The sequence below is a fragment of the Mesitornis unicolor genome, unplaced genomic scaffold, assembly GCF_000695765.1.
Source record: "Mesitornis unicolor isolate BGI_N332 unplaced genomic scaffold, ASM69576v1 scaffold9498, whole genome shotgun sequence".
Classification (NCBI taxonomy): domain Eukaryota; kingdom Metazoa; phylum Chordata; class Aves; order Mesitornithiformes; family Mesitornithidae; genus Mesitornis; species Mesitornis unicolor.
The window spans coordinates 71,898-91,390 of record NW_010199789.1 but is presented as its reverse complement, the minus strand read 5'-3'; the positions used below and the strand labels follow the sequence as shown (position 1 = coordinate 91,390).

Sequence of the window (19,493 nt, the reverse complement as noted above, 5' to 3'; positions counted from 1 at the left end):
CAGTAGGAATGATGTATTCAGTGCAAAGGCTTTTTTTTTTTGGCTTGGACCATCTGCTGGTAAAATGTTCCTATTACTAAAATCTCTTCCACATAAGAAACTGACCCATCAGTGATAACTTGTCAGTGACTGATGTCCTCAAACAGAGACATTACCATTTTTAAGACTGCTACAGAAAGTAGTGTTAGATGCTTTGAGAATTACTTTGTCCCATGTCTACAAACAGTGAATCCATTTTTAAGCCAGTGCAGTAAGACCTTTTCTGACTGTTGTCACCAATGAATCACTTCCCTATCATAGGGAGAACCTTAAGAAATGCTTCAACCCAGCAGAAATATCTTGTTCATAGCCACTCCCCAGATTCTCCTTTATTTATGTTCTTGGTGTAGATTTTGCAGCTTCCTAAATCACCTATGACTCATGTCCATGTACCATTGCATCTACATATTATTATGTATGGATCCACATACCATTATGTATGTATCAAAAGACAGCCAAAGAGTTCAAAGGCCTTATAGGATGTGTGTCAAGCAGAGCAAGGTAGTGGCTGGAGAATTGGGGTCTATCTCTAGCTTTGCCTGTGACTTCTCATGAAAGGTTAATGAAATTATATAGGTGACTAAATCAAAGTGCATGGAGTTAGATCTTTAAACACATATACAGTGAGAATATGGGCAAATTTTCAGGAATGCTTAATTCCCAGAAATTCATTGAGAGCAACAGAATCTGTTGTTGTTCAGACCCTTTTGAATTCAAACCAATTTATATAGATAGCAAAGACAAATAAGTGTTAGTATCTAAGTCTGAAAATATCTAGCATGCACCATTTTTCCTTCAGTTGCTGGACAAAAAAAGAAAGCATTATTTTCCCCATGGTTTCATAATGTGCTTATATATCCTGAAGTGACAGGTGATGTGTGAAAGCAACAAGTCTGTCTGTATAAAGTCATACATATTTTAATATAAGAAAAAATGTAGTGACTAAAAGAAAAAAAGAATCATACTTGAAAAATAAATTTGGTAGCAGATGTAGAGTGCCCCTAGCATTAGGCAAGCCTTTTACCCAGGAGAAGAGGTAGTTCACTGATGTCTGTAGGTGGTAGAATCCCATCATAGCATGACTCCTGCTCCCTGACTCCTGCCAAAAAACCAAGATTTGTGTATCAGGGAATTCTAACCATGCCCAGTGCCTACATTGACTTACAGGGGATTCAAGAGGAAAACAGCATCCATGAAAAAATTAATTGAGCTTACCTTTGTTTCTTTCTATGGCTGTTTTCATAAAAGCCTGGGAGGTATGGGACAGCTTCAGAGACTTTAATGGCAATTCTTATCTTTCAGGCACCGGATCTCAAAATCAAAGTTTAGGTAAGTAAAATTTACTTTTGACTTTCCTCCTTTCCACTAGTTTTGTTCCTTACTTTGTGAAGTGGTTTACTCCTGCATCTGTGGGACACAGTGGTCATTCTAGGAGATAATGGTAAACTTGTCAGATTTTAGTCAGTCATCTGCCAAAATTCAAGATCCTTTTTCTTAGTTTCATACTGAAATAAGGCATAGGGACTACTGACAGTATTTCACTCAGAAGTATCTATCTGATTGCTACCTGAGTAACTCGAGCCATGAAATTTAAAAAAAAAAAAAATTCAACTACAATTATACTACATCAGCCCTGTCAGCTCAAGGTTCTCTTTACTACACTTTGTTGCACGGCTCCACTATGTTTGATTGTAAATCTTTTAACTGATGGGGTTTGCATCTTATGTGTGAAATGCTCCCTTTCACCATGGAATGTGTGGCGCTTTTCTGGTGGTATTTATTTTCCTGTTGACTTAAAGCTATTGAAAATGTGAAGCAGTCCCCAGATGTTCATCTGCAGGTTTCCGCTGGAAAGGCTGACTTAAATGATGAAACTTGGTTGTTGAGGTCCCAGTCCATGTCTGCCTCTTCAGTGGGAGCCCAGCTGCCTCCATAACTCTGAATTCAAAGTCAGTTTTATAAACAACTAAATTAATTTTCAGAATAACTGGAACAAGTGAGCAACTCTGTCCTTCAGCTTACTTAAATAATGAACAGTAAATTCAGGAATGCACATGTGCATACATACTACCTGTATACATCCCTGTGCAAAGAGTTGTATACATGATGACATTCCTACAATCCGTTAATTCATTTGTATGTAGGTGTAAGCACAAAAAACTACTTGTGTCGTCACGTGGTCATGTGCATGCACATTTGTGCACAAGTACACATGAAAGTGTGTGGGATTGCTAATGATTTAATGACAAACTGAATGTGTAAGTGTTGTGCCCATTTTGAAAGCTGGGAAGATCATTTCTTGTCCCAGATCCACTGAAAAACACACAACCCTTATTAAATGTTTGTGCTAGCAAGACTGGTTGCCTTTACAAATTGCATAGCTGAAACAGTCTGGATTTGATTACCTGTTAAAATGTTGTTGCTAAATTCTTGGTCAGTGTTCAGTGTTCATGTTGCCTAGCTTTAATTCATACAGATGCTGAGCCTTGACCTCAAGCATGGCCATAGTTTATCACTTGAAATAATACATAAGAGAAGACTAGCCAAGAAAAGTTCTCTCCTTCTGTAATGTTGTGTGTGCCTCTTTATAGATACACGCATACACATATGTATATAATATCTATATAAAACTATTAGATTTATTATACAGTGGCAAGTGTTGCCTGGAAACTGGTTGCTATGCAAGTTAAATTCTGAAGAGTAGGAGGTGTGTAATTAGCTTTAAATATCTTCTGTGGTTAGTAATTACCCTCAGAAATCAGTGACACAAGGGGATGTGTTCATGGAAGGCAAACTTTAAAAGGTTTGCTGATTAGCAAATGGTATCTTTAGTTCCAGGCATGAAGGTGAGATGCTGAGGTCCCCCTGAGTTTTGTCTTTCTGTTCAGAGTTAGCCCTCACATTGGGCTTACTCCTGAACATTGTTGAATGTTGGAAATGTTCCATGAATTTTATTTGACCTCATCTCTCCAAAGACTTAATCCAAAGGTCCATGGTATAGAGTGAGTATCTTTTCATTGACTATCCTGAGGCTGGGCAAGATCCCATTGCAGGCCACAAGGATTAAATACAAGAATAATTATTTTTGTGGGAACTGGGCTAAAAATCCCCTCAGGACAGCTGCGATAGATATCTTAATCAGATTAAGACATTGCTTGAAGAGGTTTATTCACCCCTAAATGTTGCAAATTGGCTTAGGACTAACATTATTCCTATAGCTAAAGGAAGGATGGTCACATCTGTCGACTCATATGAGAATGAGACAACATTTCTCAGGGTGAACTTTAAAGTTATTCTCTACCACTCTTGAACAATAAATCAAGACTAGCGTATCTCTTGACAGAGATTTGCAATAGCCTAAGGATCTCTATCTGAAAAGAACTTTTCCTTTTCCAATTTTTCAAGTCGCTACTGGCGCCGATGGAATCGATTCTGCAGGAGAAAGTGCCGCGCTGCTGTCAAGTCCAATGTTTTCTACTGGTTGGTGATCTTCCTTGTGTTTCTCAACACCCTTACCATTGCCTCTGAACACTACAACCAGCCAGACTGGCTCACTGAGGTCCAAGGTGAGGAGAGGCTGAAGGTTCTGTTTATTGTGATCAATGTCAACAAAGGGGGCTGAGGGAGGAGCTGATACATTAGACCACACAATGTAAAACAAGCATACACAGCTCCAAACAGTCCTCTGTCTATGGAGGATCTTAAATAATACAACAGGATATCTGCCTACAATGGAAGAGGTTTCAGGGAGAACGTAAATTCCTTGTTTCCAGCCAAAACAGTGTTCCACTGGGTGTAGGTGAAATCAGGAGCTTATGCTAGATATACATTTGCAGCAACTGGATTTCTGATTTATGGATGGCTACTGGGAGCCACAGGTTCTCCAAGGTTTCCCCTTAAATGGCATTTGTGATAAATCCTGGGTACCAGGGAGGTACAATGATTTGTAAAGTTCTTCTGTCTGCAGAATGGTTGAATCCTCTCTGGAGGTAAGAGCAGCTGAAAGGCTTAATTAAGCAGCAGTAGGTAGCACAGCAGTTCTTCTATTCCCACTCTCATCTGCAGATGACAAGTGTGATGGGAGGTTTTGCACAGGAAGGCATGTCCCTGCCATGGAGGTTGTGTAATACATCACAGCTGTAGGTGCGATACATAAGAATCACTGTAAGCATCTCTGTAAAACATTTCTGTGAATGAGATGCCCACACTTTTGAAGTCCATTCTTCAACCCAAGCTTATATGAGGTTAATCTTTCAGACTGATCCCAGAAGGGGTTTCTTATAGGCAAGGGCCAATGGTTAACTATAATTATCTTTTGACTAAGTTTCATTAATCTGTTTCTGTTTGGTTGTTTTTTTTTCTTGAGACACTGCCAATAAGGTGCTGCTAGCTCTTTTCACGGCAGAGATGCTGCTGAAGATGTACAGCCTTGGTCTTCAGGCCTATTTTGTGTCCCTCTTCAACCGCTTTGACTGTTTCATTGTGTGTGGAGGAATCCTGGAAACGATTCTGGTTGAGACAAAGATCATGTCACCATTGGGCATTTCGGTGTTGAGATGTGTTCGGCTCCTAAGAATATTTAAAATCACAAGGTATTTTTTTGCTTCTTTGGGAATGGTGGAGGGCTATGGCTCAGTGCACAAGAAGTCACTCACATACCTGTTTTTTCACTTTTTCTACCACTGATTGGATAGTGAGAGTGCTAGGTTGATGGTCTTCATCTTCTGAAGTCTGGGGCAGGATAGGGAGGGCTGTACAGACTGCATGTTACTGATGAGTGGTAAGGACTGGTGAGAAGTCTGGTGTAGGAGCCTGGAGACACCTGATACCATGCAGATTGTTAAACTGAAATCTGAAACGATAATACAAGCTGAGTTTAGGCTCTTACGGTTCCCTGCAAAAGACAAAGTGAAAACAAAACAGCAGATAGCCTTGTGACCTTTTTTGTTGCTTTATGGTGACAGAGAGGAGCCTGAAAGACTGTTTTGAGCCAAAACAACATTTGACTGAGGAGCTCATGCCAGCTTAAATAGACTCAACAGTGGCCTGAGTTTGAGATATGTCAACACCAGCAGTTACAGGCAAAGAATGTTGGCAGTCCTTCTCCTTCAGAGGAGTCCAGCATGAAGCAGCAGCTTTACGAAGAAACCAGACTTTTCCAAACTGCAGTCTCCCCTCTTTTTCCTTTCTCTTCTTTCTCCTCTCCCCCTGCATTAAAGGCACAGTGGTGTCTATTAAACAGTTGCTGCTTCCTGCAGTCAGGTACCTCCAAAACACCAGCTTGGTTTGGCAGGAGTTTTTCAGCTTGAGAGGAGGTTATAGGAGAGATCACCTCCCAGCTTACCAGATGGGAGCTCTTGGAACAAATCTGTCCAAGTGCTCACACGAAGCAGCACAAGGTCTGCCTTTTCCCATGTGGGCACTAGTCAGCACCTCATAAAGTGTTTGACCGAGGTGGTGCATATTCTGCAAGCTCAGCTATGGAAATGTCCCTGGAATTGCTATAAACTCCCCCAAAGAAAATTTATGTCAAATTTTAGGTAAAAAACACAGCACTTGAGAAAAACAAGAGCAAAATTGGAAGACAGTCAAGATGGCGGAGCTGAGAAGCAGAAAAATGAATAGACTTGGACTTGTGCATCGTACAGGATTTACCCTTAAATCTTCTAAGCCTCAACTCTCTGACAGGGTGGATGGTTTTCAGGGTCAGATGGCAGAGACAGAAAATCTGTTTAAAGTCTCAGAGAGACTTTAACCTTGCCAAAGCAAGCCTACAGCTATTAAAAAAAATAAAAAAGGTGGTCTGTTTAGACTTGTGACCATAGAAGAGTAAAAAACGTTCCAGCTAACAAGAGTTTCCAGCAAGAAAGGCATCTTTGCCCTTTCAGAAATAGTGGGGATCTCTGGTCTGGTGACTGTTTTTCCTGGATCTTTGGGTCTGAAAGCTATCATCACTGAGTCCCAGGCCTGGTTTCTGAGGAAACCAGTAGCTGTTTCAGGCATTGGGTAATCAGATACACCCAGGGCAACATACCAATAGCTATAAAAGCATAAGCTTCAACATAGCATCCTGGAGAGGTCATTGTTTTTTCAAGACATTTATCCACTCCTACACAAAACATATAATCTGGCTAAGAGAATTCTGTAATAGAAAGGCAAATGCTTAGAGAACATCATTAATACTTTCGGAAGCTTGAGCTATTGGAATACTCAAATATTCCTAAAGCTTCTGGCAGAGGTATAATGTTGGAACCAACCAGCAGTTAGGACTAGTTATATTTACCTTCGTTCTGCAGGAGAACTAAAATACAATTTTTCATGGAAGCAAATGTTACCTGGAATACATCTCCTGGGGTCCCCTGGTCTCCTTTGTACAGGGTTCTATTTGTAAAGCACAGACCTAAGAAATAAGTCATAATTAATTAATCAGATTTTGCCTTCTTTCCTGTTTCTAAAATATGGGGAAGTAGGTTGCAGTAGTCTCAGATTTATCTGTGGTTTTTAATTATTCATATTTTTTTTTCATGCTTTTTCCCCTCTGTGGGTGAAGTTCACCCTTATGTGGAAGGCCCTACCACAAGCCTCCAAAGCAGTATTTTAGGCCCACTCATGTCTTACTGCAGGAGAGAATATTCTGGCACTAAAGCAAAACTTTTACGTCTGATGTTCTCCAGCAAAATACTTTTTTTTTTCTTTATTCACTCAGCTTTAAATGCAATGGTGATTTATTGACTATGTTATCAATACTGATGGAATACACCACCTGAGTGCAATGATAATACAGAAAGATACAATCCTAGAAAGCTGAGAAGGGTAGGAAGGATGATAGTATAATGTTTTATGTCAAACATATATTCATGAGCAGTGACATGGGGACATACAGTGGAGATGGAAATAGTGATAATCAAGGGCATTAAAAGGGCACAAAGCAGAAAAAATATTCTGGTGAGAGTATATCAGTAGGTAGCCTAATCTTTATATATTTGTATGGATTTTCCATGGTAAACACAAAGCACAAACAAATTTTGGGTGCAACAAGATGATGCATTTCTGAGAAAAACACAAATACAGCTCTCTAATAGAATAGAAACAAATAAAGACAACATCAGATGAACAACGCATCATTTTAGAAACCGCATTTAGAATTTCAAGAAGCATTTCTCTCAAATTTATAAATACTCTTCAGAATCATTTAGTCTTCTCCATTAGACAAGCAGACAGTATAACCTGTTTGTTTTATTCTCCCTAATTTTTACAGGGCTGTGCAGAAAATCTCTTTGCTATAAGAAGACAAATTATTTTCTCTTTATAAATAGTCCTTTACTGCTTTATAAACCCCTATATTTAGTCCTTTATACTTAAAAATTAAATCAGTTTATTTGCAACAGCATTCTAAAATTTTAGATCTTATACCTAATCCTGCCACTAACTGTCACTGTTAACTGTAGGGAGGGAGAGACAGGGCATCTTTTTTTGTACCTGCTTTCAAAGTGGTTTTATATTGGATGAACAGTGTGGGAAGCTTTCCTACAATGAAACTCCCAGCTGTTGCTACTGTTTTAAGCTCTGCATCTGTTATTGCAGGTATCATAAAGTGGAAGGCAATGGAGGTAAGAGAATAAAAACACACATTAAGTTCTAGTCCAGTTCTGCAACTGATTTTTGTGTGAGATGTTGAACAAATCATTTAACTTCTCTGCATCATTGCTCCATTTTGAAACAGGGAGCATAATCACGTCCTGGTCACTGGGGTTTTCCAGTGCCTTATTCACTGAAATCCTCAAGAGTCTGAGATCTGACAGTGGGAGATGTTAAGCACATTCATTTCCCTACAAGTCTGAGGCAGCAGCAGTGCTTTCTCTCGTACCTCCCATTATACGCTGCCTGGTCCAAAACCTCTGATTTCATCCAGCAGTGTCATGAGTATTGTAACTGTTTTTATTTTGTAGCATATTAACCAAAGAGAATGAAGTAGTGAGAGACTTCTTCTTTGTCTGGGCTTCAACCATTCCTAACTTAAAAGCCTTGTGTCTCATTGAGTAACCCCAGATCTCACTTTGAGGGATTGTTCATGTTCCTTCTGCAACCACCTAATGTGACAGATGGTAACCTCAGGTCAGGCTTCTAGGACACTAAGATAAGACAATTGTTATTTTCACATCCTAGTCAAGTCAAGCCTTCCTTACCCTTTCCTTTTTTCCTTTTTCTCTTTTTCCCCCCTGATTGGTTTGTTTACTTTCCTAATGGTGCTGTATTTCTAGCTAGCACTCAGTACACAGTTAAAACAGCACTAATCTTATCAACAGGTCATCTCAGTTAATTGCTTTAGGTTTGATAGTTACATGAGAAACTGAATCTCAGGTACTGAGCCATTTGTAAGAAATGCAGAGCTGATAAAAGTCTGTGCAGTTGTGTTCTGAGATAGCAAGGCATTAAAGCTTAAAGTGAGTCACTGAGACTATTCAGATGTGTAACAGCTTTACTGTATGCCTCTTCAGGGCACTGCTAGAAAAACCTAGAAAATTTATGTCCTGGCTGACATTGGAGGACTTGGAGAGATATTCTGGACCTCATCAGTCTCTGGTTTAAGGATGCTAAAGTCAGTTGAGTTTTATCAGAAATTACTTTTCTCCCTTTTCCTGTGTCACTTTCCCTTCCTTTCAAAGTGTGAATGTATGTGAGCTGTAAGCGTAAACACACAGAGAGCTGTTGTTACATTGCACAGTCAGTGCAGATATTTGGTGGCACTGAGCCCACAGCTCCATGCCCTTACCTTTGCTCTGTAGTTTTTCACTGCTCATCTCTTTAATTGCAGTTAAACTTTAAAGCATTCTAGTTTTCTCTGAAGTGCTGAAGCTGGGCTGGAGGGAAAACATCACAGTTCTCTTTGAAGCTCAGCCCTTGGAGATTAACCAGCTGCTGAACTTCAGAGGACATGGTGGTGTCCCTCTACAGATCAGATTGCTAACCTTCATGAAGTGATTGGGCTGCTCAAATGTTCCTGTCTTCCATGGGACAAGGAAAGTCTTCTTTCTACACTAACACGTTAAAAATAGTAATTTTGCTGGGATTTTACAAACCCTTGTCTCTTATGGCTACACTACCTTCAGAACAGATTTGTGTGTTGAAGAATCAGACTTCCTCAGAGCACTAGATATGTCTGCCATCCTTCTTGTCACAGAGGAAAGTAAGTCTTGAAATTCACAGTCCTTTAAGGAAAGAAAGGGTCACTGTTATGGGCTTTGGGAGAAGGGAGTGGAAGACTTTGGCCATGGTGGGATCTCAAAGCAAGGCGGTAGGCCACAAGACATAGTGCTAGAAGGAAGACTTGGAAATTATAGGCAAACCTTACTGGCTTGCTGACCTAGGAAAGCTGTTGAAGCTTGCTAGTAATGTGTCTTCAAAATGAGGTGATGAGAAGATGACAGCTAAACTTCAGCCCAGTCTGAAAGCTCTGTCAGTATCAAAACTTCATAAAAGAGAAGTGGTAATGAGCAACTAAGCAGTAGAGTAGGGGTGGTTGAGCAGATGCCAGACCAAAGTGGGAGTTACTTCATGGGTGATGTGGTGCATTCTTTAGAAAAATACATCCTTGTTCTAACACTTGGCTATTCTGCAGACTGGCAAAGAATGCAAGCAAGCTGGCGTGCTGCAGCAGAGCATGCTGCTGGCATCTCTTTGAACTCTTAATTGGGACCACAAGGGCAAGACGATAGCTTCTCTGCATCATGCATCAGTCTGATCTGGGCACAAGCCTGAATATGCTGGGAGAGCAGGTCTTAGCCATCCTCTCTCTTGAACAGTAGATGGTCTACAAGCAGAAGTCTGAATTTTCTGTCATTTTGCATGATGTCACAAGTAATTTGTCTTCTCTCAGTAGCTGGGCTACTAAGTGGGCTTCACCTTAGTCATATTCAAGAGATTTAAGTCAGTCCCAGAGAACAAAAGATCTGTTGGATTTGGTCACTGAGATCAGCTGGTGTGTTGGTGCCCTGAATATCCTGTAAATACCTTAGCCAGCTGTAAACATTCAAAACCCGCCTGGACACCTTCCTGTGTAACCTCATCTAGGTGATCCTGCTCCGGCAGGGGGATTGGACTAGATGATCTTTCGAGGTCCCTTCCAATCCCTAACGTTCTGTGATTCTGTGATCTGAACCTAGCTCCAAGCTCTTCCAAAATGTTCTGCAGGAACATTTGGAGCTTCTGAGGAAGTATAGTGGGTTTGATACCCAAAAAAGTGGTGGTGGTGTGCTCTTCCAAGCACAAAGAAAACCCTGGACTTTATGGATGTATATCTGGAGTCTCTTTTAGGGTCCATATAAAACAAGCATTGGTGAATGTGAAGGACTTTTAATACCTTGCTCATTCCTCTCAGTCCCAAATAGCTTAGCAAACTCTGTCTGTGAGTGAACCCAAGCACATAGTCTCACACACCAGATTTTGGACATGTTTGTATTTGCATCCAAACTGTTTCCCCATCTGCTCTTGTTAGTTATTACAGGCCATTCTCTGGAGTGAGGTATTCTGGCTGCCATAACATCTGTGAGTGTTGTAATGAGGTTGGTTAGAATGTAACTCACTGAAGCAGCAAGAACTAATCACCGTATATTGATATAAGATTTGCAGAGCCTTAGATGGAGAGTGCTGCAATAATCTTCTGGGTGTGCGTATGGGGTAGGGGGTGGAGGGAATTGTGTATGTACACGTGTGGTAGTAAAATTACTCATTAGCTGCAGTAGGTCTCATTATCTTAGGGAAGCACATCGATGATTCACTGCTTAAGAGTGTGTTTGGAAATGCTTGCTTATATGCAGAAGGCAGCCTGAACCAATATCCTGTGCAGTCCATGAAGCACCTGTCTTGCATTGAAGAAATTTTAATTGCCTCTATTTTCTCTCCCAGATACTGGAACTCCCTGAGTAACCTTGTGGCTTCACTCCTGAATTCAGTCCGCTCCATTGCCTCCCTGTTGTTGCTTCTTTTTCTCTTCATTATCATCTTCTCACTCCTGGGGATGCAGCTCTTTGGGGGCAAGTTTAACTTTGATGAGATGCAGACCAGGAGGAGCACATTTGACAACTTCCCCCAGTCTCTCCTCACTGTGTTTCAGGTAAGGGCAAAGCGGTCTCAATGGGCTCAACATACTGTGTTTATATGGGACAAAACAGAGAGCAGGTCCTGCCCCCTTCCCTTTCAGGCTGACCACCCCCAAGACTGGACATCAGGCCAACAGCTCCAGGAGCAAGTTGCCACACTGTGCTCCCAGCACAGGAGTATTCCCTCCCAAAGTGGGGAACCAAAACTAAAGCTCCTGTGTGTGGAAAGGCCACCAGGTCTTAGCAGGGTAGGACAAATGAATGGCCATTGCCATGTCCCAGGGCAACACCTGCATGCCAAAGCCCAACCCTGTCAATGTCCTTCCCCCTTTCCACAATACTGGTGAACAAATATCTGCTCACAGTACCAGAGAAGTAATCAAATAGCTTTTAAGCTAACTGCAGTTTTGGGAGTGATCAACCAAGAACATTAGGATCATGATTTAATATGCAGGGTGAAGGGAACTGGTGGGGAGGGCTGTGCTGAGGGCTGTTTTCAGTGCTATTGGTTGTGCAGCCTGTCTGAAACAACAGACACATGGGAGGCAAAAGCCTTCAAGAGGTGGGGAGGCTTGAGCAGAGCTGCCTGGGAGAGCTGTTTGGCTTCAGCTATTATCTTCAAGGGGACATATCTTTTTTTCTTTCTTTCTTTCTTTTTACACTTTGAGCACAGGCCCTCTTTGCATTCTCCCTGTTTTATTTTGTTTTGTTTTAGTTTTTTTTCAATTTTATTTTCTAGATAATGGACACAACCAGCATCTCCAACCATCCAGGGGGAGGGATTGTTCTCTAGAATAGTAGAGATATCTGTGTTAATGGGGTTTTCAAATTCTCTTTGTGGTCTAACACTGTATCCCTTATTGGTGGGAATGTGTCATTTAGATCCTGACTGGGGAGGACTGGAATTCGGTGATGTATGATGGGATCATGGCTTATGGCGGCCCCTCTTTTCCAGGAATGTTGGTCTGTATTTACTTCATCATCCTCTTCATCTGTGGAAACTGTATCCTTTGATGCTATTCTTTTCTCCAAGTGGGGCTGAATTTAAAGCCATGCTTTACTACTTTGTTGTGTCAGAAAATAATTAATTTCATACTTTACATTTTTACCTTTTACCTAGGTCTGGATTTTGGCTTTGTGCTGCCAAAAGTTAAACAAGTTTGTTTAATTTTAGCTCGTGCTAAGACTTTAGACATATAAAGTCTTATAAGAGCCAGCTCCGTGCCAGTTCTCCATGCTAGTTCTCCATGCTAGCTTTTATTTAGTATCTTTACATGTTTAGTGTTTTTACTTTTCATTCCCTTTAATTCTCTCATAGGTTTTTCTTTCCTACCTTCTTCAGAAACTCTCTGTTTGTACCTACTGTACTTGCTGCATATTTTTGCTTTAATTGCCCTTTCAGTAATATATCCATGTGCTTTCATCAAAGCCTTATGTGGAATAAAATATGTATAATCTACAATATGCTATATACAAATCCTCTAATAGGAGTAACATATGTTTGACATAATTGATTTCTGTGAGGTCATGTGGTAATTAATGTATAAACTAACAGGAACCATGTTCCATTTCAGTTACTTCAATCTGTGTGTTCTTCAAACAGAAAATCGTGTGATATGCTATCTTCCAGCCTGTGCTGGTGTTAAGTAACTTCAGTTCTCTCTGGCTTCAAGGTGAAGTGAGGGCACTGTACATACCCCAGGAGGTACAAAGCACATTCCATGATTAGGCTGTGAGTGTCTTTTCATGGGAATTTGCATAATACATAGAGCTATGGTTCTGTTCTGTATCTCAGTTTGTTCCAAATTTGTTCATGTTTTGTTTCTGCTTCCCTAATAAATGGCCCTCTTGTGTCAGAGGTGACACTTCCTTTTATACTGGTTCTTCTATAAAGCCACCTTGTAGTCTCAGCCCAGCTCTTCTGGCCTTTCCTCATAATTCAGATCTCTCAAACCTTGTTATGTGACATTTCAGTTGACCTGCATGCTCTCTCTTCAAAGTGAGATGGTGCAATTCCACTTATCTGAAGGTCGAGGAAGGCAGTCTGCCTGACAGCTTTGGAAAGCTGCAATTTGGATCTCCTTGTGAACTGCAGAGGAAAACGCGAGCCAGCTCTACATGCTGGCTGACTTTGGAGCCACTAGACCTTGGAGCGTAGGGAGGGGGGTGGCTATATTTCCAGACTAAGCCTTGAACTGGGATTTACTTAGAAGTTATGGTGTAATAAGACCCTTTCTCAAGAAATTTATAAAAGAAGCCAATGTTCAGATTTGTAACGTGAGATCTGAACACTGACTGGAAAGACAAGAAAATAGTTGTGATTCCTTGCCTTTCAGCTACACGGGCATGACTGGCCATGCATGGACTCTCTGCTAGGAGATGGCAGAGTTGTCAGCTCAACCCTTCAATGCTCAGACTAAATGAATTTCTTCTTGGTTGCCTCAGAAATGCTAGTGAGAGTGCTATGCTTGCTGTCCATAAAATCCACTCATGTCTGTGAGAATGCCTATAATGAGGTTGTTGAACTCAAGTGCATAGGCCAAAACTGGAAAGCCCAGGTGCTGTATGATAGGAGGCTCTTGAATATAAGAGTGCTTTAATAAAAGCAACCTAAGCTGTCAAAGATGCAAAGTATTCAACGTTCACCTTATCTTTAGTTGGATTTGTTGCACAAAGTGAGAGTCTTTTGGGAAACAGGAAACTAAAATAAAGGTCTGGACTTAGATGTTTTATATCAGTCATTCTGTTGTGAAATTTTGGAAACTCCACAGAGTGTGTTAGCCGTTTGATTGGAAGGTGTAGGTTTATGTGTGCTGGATATGTATGTCCTGAACATTTGTGTGAAATGGAAGTTTGGAAAACCCAAGAGATCTGATGACAGGTTGCTAAAAATTTTCAATTAAGAAACCTTTGGTATAGTGTTGTTCCGCAGTTTTCAAAGCCCATTTTCTTTAAGTAGCACACAAACAGATATCCTGCTGAATGTATTTTTGGCCATTGCTGTGGACAACCTTGCTGATGCTGAGAGTTTAACATCTGCACAGAAAGAGGAGGAAGAGGAAAAAGAAAGGAAAAAACTAGCTAGGTAAATCTATTTGCATACACCTGTCTACACTCATATGTATGTATTCTTATGTTTATGATTACACACACTTCATGCACATATATATGTTCAAGTATGTGTGTATATGTAATATATATATGTATAACTTCTCTGTGGGTCTATATAGATCATATATATGTCATTAATGTAATTATATATGGAATTACCTATTTATAAATTTTTATGTAAAATAATTCGAACTAAAGGACAAAAATGTGTCATGAGCTGGGGGTCACCAAAGTTGCAAACAGGTAAGCAGAGGAAAGGAAGTCTGGGTGACTGATGAGCTTTCAGAGCATCAGCAGAGAATGAGTGTGAAATGGTGTCAATGTTATAATCCCATTTGAATCTCCCTATTACCTCCTGATTGCTTTGGACCACAAGGCAATTTTTCAGACTGTCATTCCCACAACACAAGATTCAGCACCTTCTCTTTTGATGCCACATCCTGTTCTCCTTTTGCCAGCTCCTTTAGTGTTTCTGCAGACTCTTAGGAAGCGGGAGCTGGATGTAGAGAAGCTCCTTCTTACTGTTTATTTCTAATCACTATCTTCAAGGCTTCTTGGAGCAGATCTCTTGTGCAGATCTTTCTGCTTTGTCCCGCATGCTAGTCAGCAGGTTTCCCTGGCTCTGGAAGTGGAGTAGAGGGGCAAAACTTTGTAGACAACCTAGTGGAAGTCTATGGGTTGTGTACTGAAAATGGTTCATGCCTTTGTCATTGGGTGTGCAAAAAGATCTCTAGTGACAAACACAGGCACATATTTCCTCCCCGCGCACATCCACGCTCACACAAACGCTTGCCATTGAGAAAGTTATGACAAAAAAGATGCTGTGTAAAATTAGAGCAGAGTCTCTGCCTTTTCCTGTAGATGAGGACAAGGTGGAGCTGATGGTATATAAGCTGGACTCAGAACGGAGGTGCCAGCCAGCTGATTGTTCTCATGGTGTGTGCTGTACTACATGAAGTTTCCAAAAGGGAAACAGCTTTTCACCTTTGTAACTCTTTGCATTTTGTCTTGTAAAATTGTTAGGACTGCTAGTCCTGAAAAGAAACAGGAGATAGAAAAAACAGCTGTGGAGGAGGAGACAAAGGAGGAGAAAATTGAGCTGAAATCCATCACTGCTGATGGAGAATCTCCACCTGCTACCAAGGTAAGGTCTGCTGCTGCCGGCCAGCACTCTCTGTGGAGGGATGGAATGAACAGCTTGGGTTTCTGTGGTAATGAAAACCCCCTGCCTTGTCTGATAAAGTCTTTGCTGCTTCTCCTTCCATTTCTGTCAGATCAACATGGATGATTATCAGCCCAATGAAAACGAAGAAAAGAGCCCATATCCCACAACAGAACCACCAGGTATATATCTTCTTCCCCTTATCCCTGTTTTGATGAAGAGAAGGTCCAGTTGCTAGTGCATATACAACTAAACTGTGGTAGCAGGTATGTGGAACCTGTAATGCTTTCATGACAGGACAGGATTATGTGCTTGCCTGTGTTTTGCACAGGTGTGGACTTGGTCCTTTGCAGTTCCTGTACTGATTGGTCAATTTTGATTTGATTCTCTGTAAAGCTCTGTATTCGGAAACAGAGAACCAAATCAAATCATATACAGATCTCTGCATATGATTTTGTTTTCAGTTTATTTTTTCAGTATTTAGTGGTCAGGGGAGACCTGCAGCAGATAGTCATGAAAGACAAAGTACTGAATACCTTTCTGCACTTTTTTCTAGTCAAAATACGTGTGACTTACTAAGATAATTCTAAAGGCATAACACCTCAGCCTAGATCTGGCAAAAAAAAAGCTAGAGCATTAGTTAGGCTAGTTTTCAAGTCAGTTGAACCTTATTAACTTTATCCTGAGATACTTGAAGAAATTGGTTGAAGATTGGTTGAAGAAATCTCAGAACTTCAAACAGGGTTTTTTTGAGATTCTGAATGGGTTCTGAGGTTGGAGCAGAAGAATTATAAGCTAGTCAGTTCAGCTTCCATTCTTGGGAAAGTGCTGGAACAAATAATTAAACAAAATATATGACTGCAAGATAAGGAGATAACTAGCAGCCAACATAGATTTGCCAAGAACAAATCACGTCAAACCACCCTTATTTTCTTCTAAAAGGTGCTGACAAGACTTGTAGTCCAGAGAAAAGAAGTAGATGTCATATTCTTTAGCTTTGCTAAGGCTTCTGACTGTCTCTTACAACATTCTCATAAGCCAGCTAGGAAAACATGGTCTAGATGACTGGAAGAGAAATAGGTCGGACCTTTCCTATCCCTTCACTCTGCATAGCAGGGATGGCCCAATTGAGGTTCTTCAACCTAAGAACCTGTCCCAAGTTCAATTCAGGTCATTGTTAATGACCTGAATGATGGAAGAGGAAATATCCTTGTTACATTTGCAGATGACGTGGAGCTTGGAAGGACAAGTAGCATGCTGGAGGGCAGCATTAGAATTCAAAGAGCTCTTGAGGAAGTGGATAAATGGTCTAAATAAAATTGAAAGTCCTAGGCTCTACACAAAGACAGGGATAAGCAACTCACAAATAAAGGATCTTAGGTGACAGCTATTTAGGTAACAGTCCTTGAGAAAAGAATCTGAATTCTGTGGTCACAAGCTCAAAAGATACCAACAATATTTTGCTGTCTTTCAAAAGACAAGTAGTGAGATTTATAAACAGTGAAAACATGACCCTTTAGTCAAGTTACAGGTTTCTTCTAACTGGGCAGTGAAAACTAAGCAGAGCAAAGCAATTGTTTTATTCTGTCTGTTCACCATTGATAAGATCTCAGCTGGGATACTGTATCTCATTTTGAGTGCTTTGCTTAGGAGAAGCGGGGCTGTATTTGAAGGAGTGCAGAAGAGCGTGGCGAAAACAATGCCAGTAGGAAGCAAGAACTAAGGCTGAAAGAACTGTGGTTGTTTGAGCTAGGAAAGGCAGGAGAAACATCTTCAAATGTATAAAACTGTTACAGGTAGGAGGGAAATTGTCTCTATTATGAAGAAGTGACAGATTTAAGATTCACACCAGGGAAGAATTTTCTAATGGTTAGGATAGAAAAGATTGTGAAGATGATTGTGGAAGCCCAGCATCGCAAATGTTAAGAACAGGCCAGAAAAGCATCTGCCAGAAAAGGCTTAGATATAATAATTAGTTGATCCCGGTTAAGCAGAGGCATGAACCAGAGGGCCTTGTGTGATCCTTTCCTGCTCTGCCCTTCTGTTTTTCTATGCTTATGTAACAGGCTGTAATAGGTAATAAAACACATTCTTGTCTATTCCATGATTCCTAATAAATGTCTGATAATAGGTTGATATGATAGGGTAAAAAAAGACACAATGGACAAGGGTTTGAGACAAGCAAAAAGGAATACTGTTCATTGCATTTGATTTTCAGTACAAAAAATCCCCACATTTGCTATAGTTGTATTCATCCATATTTATGGCCCATTTATCAGGAATAGAGTGTGGTTCCAACACCATGCAATGCTGTTTTAATATTGTCTGGGGCAGATCACTCTGGCTTTAATCTATCCAGCATCTCTATAGGCACAGACACTTCCTGGACACCCATCCCCAGTTGCTAGGGGGTTTGTGAGAGTCTTCAGTCAGAAGCAGAATTTAAAACAGCTTGATACCATTTTGTTTCTGTTTCTGAGCTGGCTTTGATTTGTAGGCCATTACATTTTTTTCAAGTGAAGGTACATTCATCTGTATATCAAATTTAAGCCTAGTGATAATAAAATTGTGTTTTAGTTACCTTCTGTGGATAACTTAGAGATAGTTTGGACTGTGAACTATATAACAAAAACTTTATCTACAGTTTGTGTCATGGGCATTTTATCTGCAGCCATGCATAGGATTAGAGTGCAGAAAATTAAGTAAAAACACTTTTAACTCCCGCCTTGGGGTGACAGTCCTTGGCTTGGCGTACTTTTGTGCAGATTCTAAAATTTGAATGCATGATCAGGTTTTCTCCATCTCCTAAAGTATTAGAAATGCAAAGGGACAGCATCTTGGTTATTTGCTGTTGGATGATGCCATTTCCAAACAGGCCTGTTCCCTGAACTGTTTATCAATTTTTTGTGAAGAGTGAAGTGATTTTTTTTCTCTTTTCTAACCGTCTGAAAATCTTAACTTTTTGCTGAAGATCAACTCTAACAGCTCACACAATTACCTGACCACTTCTTTCAGACTTCATGGCAGTCAACCATAAGGCTCCAATGCAGTAAAGTATCGTAAATCCCTTGCTAGATCAGATTTACCATAATAATCTCTTCCATTCTGCCACAGAAAGCTCAGAAATACCAAGAACCTCTCAGAGCTGATGTAGCATGTTACATCTGCCTTGTGTAGTCAGTTTTGGGGAACAAGGCTTTAAGGCTTTATCCAGGATTAGCAAACAAGAATTTCCCAATCCCCACAGGTACCCCTGTTCAGTTCCCTTGTGTCCATCTGACCAATCCAGAATCCTTCTGCTGATTGCTGATCAGTCCAGCTGTCATACAGCAGATGCTGCACAGCCCATCTGGGAACACACCTTTACTTGCTCACTTATGTTTGGGTCCATTTCAGCATCCTGTTGCTTCTTAGATGCAGTCAGCTGGTTCTACCTATTTTCTGTTTATGATTTAAGCTGATAAAACCTATAACCTTTCCATGGCTGTGTACCATTAATCCACTGAAAACATCCTTCACCCTAACCCCATGTTGAGAAATAATTTGACCATCACTTAATTTGTTTTCCCTTTATTCTTTCACCCTGCCTCACTCAATCTCCGATTCATTTCCACTTCCTCAGCCAGTTTTCTCAACAACCTCTTCTGACTCTCTTTGCTACACAGTGTTGCTCTTAGCCCCCAGAATACTCTGTGTAGTTGCAGCTCATCAGATCACCTATCCTCTTTGTTGGAGGGAGAGACTAGTTCTTCCAGAGATTTGTGTACACTAGAAGGATTATTATGATGATATGTTTATTATAGGAAGACAGGGAGCTAGTCTTGCAGTCTAGTACAGAAACAGACAAAGAATTCAGAATGTCAGATGAAGGTAAAAGCTTGGGATGATTCATGGGAGCTTGAAGCAAAGCAATGTCCTTACACAAGAGTTCTGGTCTTTGTACAGAAAAAAAAAATCTCCTCATCATCAGATTTCTCACTGATGCTGCACTGTAGCCTGTGTGTGCTTATGGCCTCACAACCAAAAGACATCACCATTCTAATGAACCGTAATTCAAGATGACAGTCCTAGATTTGAATTTC

The 19,493-nt window shown here is 40.6% G+C and overlaps 1 protein-coding gene across 1 annotated transcript in view; it reads left to right on the top strand.

The window, feature by feature from the left end:
- LOC104544630 (voltage-dependent L-type calcium channel subunit alpha-1C) overlaps window positions 1-19,493 on the top strand; it is a gene marked incomplete at its 3' end in the record, with an annotated part of 152,279 nt that overhangs the window by 61,011 nt on the left and 71,775 nt on the right. Inside the window, exons 7-14 of the mRNA XM_010189554.1 lie at window positions 1,342-1,368; window positions 3,445-3,605; window positions 4,406-4,631; window positions 10,945-11,152; window positions 12,021-12,141; window positions 14,109-14,223; window positions 15,273-15,393; window positions 15,524-15,593. Coding sequence (XP_010187856.1) covers window positions 1,342-1,368; window positions 3,445-3,605; window positions 4,406-4,631; window positions 10,945-11,152; window positions 12,021-12,141; window positions 14,109-14,223; window positions 15,273-15,393; window positions 15,524-15,593 — 1,049 coding nt within the window. The remainder of the gene's footprint in view (window positions 1-1,341; window positions 1,369-3,444; window positions 3,606-4,405; window positions 4,632-10,944; window positions 11,153-12,020; window positions 12,142-14,108; window positions 14,224-15,272; window positions 15,394-15,523; window positions 15,594-19,493) is intronic.